Here is a 7545-nt window from a genome sequence, read left to right as displayed (position 1 = left end):
TGCAGTGAGCCAAGATCATGTCACTGCACTCCATCCTGGGCGACAGAGTGAGACTCCGTCTCAAAAAATAAAATAAAGAAAGAAAATAAAGAAGAAATCTCGGACTATAGTTGACCCTCTGTGTCCATAAGCTTCTGCATCTGTGGATTCAACCGATCACATATGGAAAATACGGTATTCACAGGATCCGCAGGGGTGACTTTGGGACTTGAGCATCTTTGGATTTTGGTATCCAAGGAGTATCCTGGAACCAATTCCCAGTAGATACCAAGGGATGACTATAGCAGTAAGTGTAACTCACAGAACTTGAGTGGAACAGTTTCTATACACATGAGTGATAATCACATTGTCACCTTAATGGTTATATGAGCAAGGTGAGAGAATAAATTGGAAAAAGATTTAAGTGAATTCCTGGATATTTGATGATTTCACATATGTAGAGTTAATATAAATTCCAAACAATTTAGGATCTGCATCAAAGCAGTCCTCTTCTACGTATGCCTGGAAAATATTCTTAGGAACTACTGTCCAAGAAAGCATGAATTCTGGTCTAGAAATCTGATCCATTATAACAGCATTTTGCAAGTTCTGAAGGTAGTGAGATCAACTCAGAGGGTTGTATTAGTCAGCTCAGGCTGCCACAAGAGAGTGCCCCAGACTGGGAAGCTTAACAGAAATGTATCCTCAAAGTTCCAGAGGCTCAGAGTCCAAGATCAAAGTGTCAGCAGGGTTGGGTTCTGGTGAGGTCTCTTCCTGATTTGCAGATGGCAGCCTTCCCACTGTGTCTTCACATAGCCTTTCCTCTGTGTATGTGCTAGGGGTGGGGGTGAGAGGAATGGCAGGGGGTATGCAGGTAGAAGGAGAGAGAGATCAGTTGATCTCTGGTGTCTCTTCCTCATAAGAAAACCAGTCCTATCATAGGGTCCTACCTTATAAACTCATTTAACCTTAATTACCCTCTTAAGGGCTTTTATCTCCAAACACAGACTTCAAGGTATGAATTTTAGGGGTACCCAATTCAGTCCACAACAGAGTCTCACCCAGCAGTCTTTTGTTTTGAGATGGAGTCTCGCACTCTTGCCCAGGCTGGAGTGTAGTGGCGCCATCTTGGCTCACTGCAAGCTCCACCTCCCGGGTTCACACCATTCTCCTGCCTCAGCCTCCCGAGTAGCTGGGACTACAGGTGCCCGCCACCAAGCCCAGCTAATTTTTTGTATTTTTAGTAGAGACAGGGTTTCACCATGTTAGCCAGGATGGTCTCGATCTCCTGACCTTGTGATCCGCCTGCCTCGGCCTCCCAAAGTGCTGGGATTATGGGCATGAGCCACTGTGCCTGGCCCCCAGCAGCCTTAAAGTGAAATCAAACAGAATAAACACTATCAGGGTAAGTATTGTTTTGGGAAACTTTTCCAGTTATCCACATAAGGCATGTGTGTTTTGAGGTTGTAATGCAAGCTGAGTTTCTAACTGTGAGTCACACAGAAGCGTGGAAGCTGGTGCCTTACAGCATTCCCGACCTTATAAGAAGTACACTTTACCCTGGGGCTGACTGGGAGCCAGACTGAGTTGGAATTGCAGACGATGTCTTGCTGTTGGCTGGTGGCGGAGTTGGTGTCCTCCTCCTTCATCTGGGCTGGTGGAATTCCCCAGCTCTGGGGATAGCCAGGGTTGGTCACTGCGTACAGCACAGCTAAATGAAAGCATTTGGTTCCCCAGGTGATGTGCTGGTGGTCCCCATCAAGCTCCACAAGTGTCCTTTCTGCCCTTACACTGCCAAGCAGAAGGGCATCCTCAAGCGGCACATCCGTTCACACACAGGCGAGCGGCCCTACCCCTGTGAGACTTGCGGCAAGAGGTTCACTCGACAGGAGCACCTGCGGAGCCACGCCCTGAGTGTAAGTGTTCCAGCTGGCCATGCCCTCGTGTCAAGAGCGATTCATGATATCATCTAATGGAAGGGTAAAGCCAGCCTGTCTTTCGTGTCTCTGTCTACTGGGGTATTTTCAGATAATTGTCAACATATATTTTTACTACTAAATTAAAGCTCAGGTGGTGGCACTTACAGAAAGTTAAAACTTTATATGTTAAGAGTTAAGTTTTAACTTCAAGTTAGACTAGTTTTCTCAGGGGACGAGCCAAGAAAGTTTAGATCCTGATGAGAGGTGATTATTGTAATGTAGAGAACAACAGGGCTCAGACAGGATTGTGAATCTCTTCCTACCAGTGTGATACCAAAGGTAAGCTGCATCCTCAGTTTCCCACCCAGCCCCAGCACCTGGGGGTAAGGGAAGGGTATACTGCCATGTATAGAGCTCCCTGTGGGCAGCAGACAAAGAGGTCTCCAGCCCAAGGAGACCCTCCCCTCTAACGAGCTGCCCCCTAGGATTGTCTCCATGTGAGCTGGTGAGTCCAACCAGCTGAAAACCATTCAGGCCACTTAGAAAGATGTTACATTTATTTATGTATGTATGTATTTATTTATTTATTTAAACGTTTAGGTTTGTTACATAGGTAAACTCATGTCACAGGAGTTTGTTGTACAGATTATTTCATCACCCTGGAATCAATTCTTTTTGCTCCTCTCCCACCTCCTACCCTCCAGCCTCCGGTAGACCCCAGGGTCTGCTGTTTCCTTCTTTGTGTTCATTAAGTTCTTATCATTTAGCTCCCACTTATAAGTGAGAACATGTTGTATTTGGTTTTCTGTTCCTGTGTTAGTTTTCTGAGGATAATAGCCTCCAGCTCTATCCATGTTCCCACAAAACACATGATCTCATTCTTTTTTATGGCTGCAGATGTTGCATTTTATGATCATCTTTTGTTTTGTTTTGTTTTGTTTGAGACAGAGTCTCACTCTGTCGCCCAGGCTGCAGAGATAGATCATGGCTCACGGCAGCCTTGACCTCCCAAGGCACAGGTGATTCTCTCGCCTTAGTCCCCACTTGGGTAGCTGGAACTACGTGCACACACCACCACGCCCAGCTAATGTTTGTATTTTTTTTTTTGTAGAGACAGGGTTTTTCCAGGTTGCCCAGGCTGGTCTTGAACTCCTGGGCTCAAGTGATCTGCCTGCCTCAGACTCCCAAAGTGCTGGGATTATAGGTATGAGCCACCATGTGCAGTTATGATCATCTTTGAGCAAGACAATCAGTGTTTGGGAAATCTAACATACAAATAGCTTCACCTTCAATGGGCGCTCTTAAGAATACAAAAACTGGGCCGGATGCGGTGGCTCGTGCCTGTAATCCCGGCACTTTGGGAGGCCGAGGCGGGTGGGTCACAAGGTCAGGAGTTCGAGACCAGCCTGGCCAATATGGTGAAACCCAGTCTCTACTAAAATTACAAAAATTAGCCGGGAGTGGTGGCGGACGCCTGTAGTCCCAGCTACTCCGGAGGCTGAGGCAGGAGAATGGCGTAAACCCGGGAGGCGGAGCTTGCAGTGAGCTGAGATCTGGCCACTGCACTCCAGTCCGGGCGACAGAGCGAGACTCCGCCTCAAAAAAAAAAAAAAGAATACAGGCCGGGCGCGGTGGCTCAAGCCTGTAATCCCAGCACTTTGGGAGGCCGAGGTGGGCAGATCACAAGATCAAGAGATCGAGGCCATCCTGGCCAACATGGTGAAGTCCTGTCTCTATTAAAAATACAAAAATTAGCCGGGCGTGGTGGCGTCTGCCTGCTCCCAGCTACTCAGGAGGCTGAGGCAGGAGAACTGCTTGAACCCGGGAGGCGGAGGTTACAGTGAGCGAAGATCGCGCCACTGCACTCCAGCCTGCTGACAGAGCAAGACTCCGTCTCAAAAAAAGAAAAAAAAAAAAGAATACGAAAACCCTCAGAATGGGAGAAAATATTTGCAAGGGATATATCTGATAACAGTCTAGTATCCAGAATAAAGAACTTTTATAATGCAACAGTAAAAGGATGAATAACTCAATTAAACCTGGGCAAAGGATTTGAATAGACATTTCTTGGGAAAAGATAGACAAATGGCCAATAAGCACACGAAAAGATGCTCAACATCATTAGTCATAGGGTAAATGCAAATCAAAGCCACCATAAGATGCCACTTCCCACCCACTAGGACTGTGCTAATTGTGGGTGGCTCTCCTGTATCAGCCTCTCCCCGTCTCTGCCTCTTGTATTTTGCATCCAGAGCTCTCTAAAAGAGAGGCTGTGATTGGTTCACAGAGCCCCATTGGCTGGAGTTCCTGAAAAGTGTACACATTAAAAAGATAGTTCCTAGGCCCAGCGCAGTGGCTCACACCTGTAATCTCAGCACTTTGGGAGGCTGAGGTGGACGGATTATCTAAGGTCAAGAATTTGAGGTCAGCCTGGCCAACGTGGTGAAACCCCTTATCTACTAAAAATAATAAAAAAAAAAATTAGCCAGCCTTGGTGGCACACGCCTGTAGTCCCAGCTCCTCAGGAGACTGAGGCAGGAGAATTGCTTGAACCTCGGAGGCGGAGGTTGCAGTGAGCCGAGATCAGGCCACTGCACTCCAGCCGGGGCGACAGAGTAAGACGCTGTCTCAAAAAAGAAAAAAAAAAACAAAAACAAAACATAGTTCCCAAAGCAGCTGCTGGCACATCTGGGGAATATAGCTGTCTACCCTAGCAAATCTGCCTTCCTAATAATTAGACAATCCAAGGTACATAAAAACTATGTCAGGATTGGGGGACAGCATTAGGAGAAATATCTAATGTAAATGACGAGTTAATGGGTGCAGCAAACCAACATGGCACAGGTATACATATATAACAAACCTGCACATTGTTCACATGTACCCTAGAACTTAAAGTATAATAAAAATAAAAATAAATAAAATATCAATTACCAAAGGTGTCCAATGAGAGGGAAAAAAAAAGCCATGTCAAAAATCCTAATGAGAGCCAGAGGCAGTGGCACACACCTGTATTCCCAACTACTTGGTAGACTGAGGCAGGGGGATCACTCGAGCCCAGGAGTTCAAGTCTAGCCTGGGGAACATAGCAAGACAGCAAGACCCTATCTCTAAAAAAAAAAAATCCTGGCCAACTATGGTGGCTCACACTTGAAATCTCAACACCTTAGGAGGCCAAGGTGGAAGGATCACTTGAGGCCAGGAGTTCAAGACCAGCCTGGGCAACATAGTGAGACGCCATCTCTACAAGAAATAAAAAATTAGTCAGGCATGGTAGTGCATGGGTGCATATGGTCCCAGCTGCTTGGGAGGCTGGAGGGGGAGGAACGCTTGAGCCCAGGAGTTCAGGGCTTTAGTGAGCTATGATCATGTCACTGCACTCCAGCCTGGGTGACAGAGCAAGACCCTGTCTCAAAAAAAAAAAAAAAAAAAAAATCCCTATCAGTTCACTTTCACTTGAGTGCTCTTTGTATGCCAAGCACTGGGCATATAGTAAGGAATGGGACAGACTCTGTCCCTGCCCTCTTAGAGCTTACACTCTAGTGAATTTTATCAACAATTTGTGAGATGTACAACAAAGGAAGAAGTATGGGTGAGAATTGCTAGCTGGGGGCCCTAACTGGCCTAGAGCATCAGGAGAGACCTCCTTCCAAGGTGTTCATAAGGGGTGAAGGGTTGATGAGGAGAAGGGAATGTCCCACATGTGTCCAATGGCTCTGTGGTAGAAAGAACCTTGGTAAGATGAAGACTCATATGGTTTGGATCTCTGTCCCCACTCAAATCTCATGTTGAAATGTAATCCCTAATGCTGGAAGTGGGGCCTGGTGGGAGGTGGTTGGATCATGGGGGCAGTTTCTCATGGTTTAACACCATCCCTCCTTGGTGCTGTCATTGTGATAGTGAGTTCTCATGAGATCTGGTTGTTTGAAAATATGTGGTGCCTCCCCCTTCTTTCTCTCCCCTCTGCTCTGGCCGTGTGAAGTGCAGACTCCCTCTTTGCCTTCTGCCGTGATTGTAAGTTTCTTGAGGCCTCCCCAGAAGCTGAGCAGATGCCAGCATCATGCTTCCTGTACAGCCTGTGGAACTGTGAGGCAATTAAACGTCTTTCCTTTATAAATTAGCCAGTCTGGCCGGGCGCGGTGGCTCAAGCCTGTAATCCCAGCACTTTGGGAGGCCGAGACGGGCGGATCACGAGGTCCGGAGATCGAGACCATCCTGGCTAACACAGTGAAACCCCGTCTCTACTAAAAAAAAATACAAAAAACTAGCCGGGCGAGGTGGCGGGCGCCTGTAGTCCCAGCTACTCGGGAGGCTGAGGCAGGAGAATGGCGTAAACCCGGGAGGCGGAGCTTGCAGTGAGCTGAGATCCGGCCACTGTACTCCAGCCTGGGCGACAGAGCCAGACTCCGTCTCAAAAAAAAAAAAAATAAATAAATTAGCCAGTCTTGGGCATTTCTTTATAGCAGTGCAAGAACAGACTAATACAAAGACTGTGGCAGAGAATGCAGGTGGAGTGCTGAAAAAGGAATCCGGAGGGTCAGGCAGGGGCCAGATCACATGGGACCTTGTGGAAAAGGCTCATCTCCTTTTCTGTGACATCTGCTGTGTCCGCTTGTGATTACAGGTCCACAGATCCAACCGTCCAATCATCTGCAAGGGCTGCAGGAGAACATTCACGAGTCACCTGTCCCAGGGACTGCGGCGCTTCGGGCTGTGTGACAGCTGCACCTGCGTTACAGACACACCCGATGATGACGATGATTTGATGCCTATCAACCTAAGCCTGATGGAGGCTTCATCCGAAAGCCAAGAAAAGAGCGACACAGACAATGACTGGCCAATCTATGTGGAGTCGGGTGAGGAAAATGACCCCACTGGAGATGATTCTGATGACAAACCACAAATTCAGCCCAACTTATCAGACCGAGAGACACTTACGTAGCAATAAATTGGTGGAGAAGAGGTTTTAGAACTTGTTAGTGCTCATTCTGTTGTTGAAAGACACCATTTGTCCAATTTTGTGGAACGCTGAGAGGAACATTTTTTCATTGTTATGTGTGCATTTTTATTAGACTATCTGATAGAGGTTGGATTTTGTGACTCAAAGGACAGAACCTTTTTGTGTGGTGCCATTGGTTTCTGAGGGCTTTGCTGGCCACTCCTTAATTCTGAGTGAATCAATGCAGGCCCTGAGGTCTCCTGTTTTTCTTGCTGTGCATCCAAACTGTGGTTAGGAGAAAGATAAGAAAATCTCCACGCTTGTTTTTATATTGACTCAGTCCTCTGCATTCCTTTGTTATCATCCTCTTTCTCTAAAAACCATTAAGTTTTGGGATCAAGTTTACTTTTGCCAAGCCTTTCCTAATGAATTCCACATTAAATTTTCTGGCAAAGTATTAAAGAGAAACCTTAATTGATATAAAGCAGGCAGGGCAGTCTGGCTACATGATCATAAAAGGTACTCTCTAAATCTAGGACAGCAATTTTAAAGGCTTGGAATACTTACAGGGAGACAAACATGAGAATGATCCGAAAGGCTCATTATGGCATCCTGACTTGCCCAGTTGAATAAAATTTTAAGTTAGCACTGAGAAGGGAGGCTATGACCCCAGGTCTGGATGGTTTCCCTATCTGGTTTGGCATTTGA

At 46.6% G+C, this 7545-nt stretch overlaps 1 protein-coding gene across 1 annotated transcript in view; it reads left to right on the top strand.

Annotated features, from left to right (window-relative positions):
• The window catches only part of ZBTB8B (zinc finger and BTB domain containing 8B), a 31724-nt gene extending 24884 nt beyond the window's left edge, over positions 1-6840 (top strand). The window contains exons 3-4 of the mRNA XM_011955419.1: positions 1717-1895; positions 6523-6840. Coding sequence (XP_011810809.1) covers positions 1717-1895; positions 6523-6840 — 497 coding nt within the window. The remainder of the gene's footprint in view (positions 1-1716; positions 1896-6522) is intronic.
• The last annotated feature ends 705 nt before the right edge of the window (positions 6841-7545 follow it).

Source organism: Colobus angolensis, unplaced genomic scaffold (genome assembly GCF_000951035.1).
Source record: "Colobus angolensis palliatus isolate OR3802 unplaced genomic scaffold, Cang.pa_1.0 Scaffold4, whole genome shotgun sequence".
In the NCBI taxonomy this organism is placed as follows: Eukaryota; Metazoa; Chordata; class Mammalia; order Primates; family Cercopithecidae; genus Colobus; species Colobus angolensis.
Note: the sequence above shows the minus strand (reverse complement) of the source record. Positions and strands in the feature narration are given on the sequence as shown.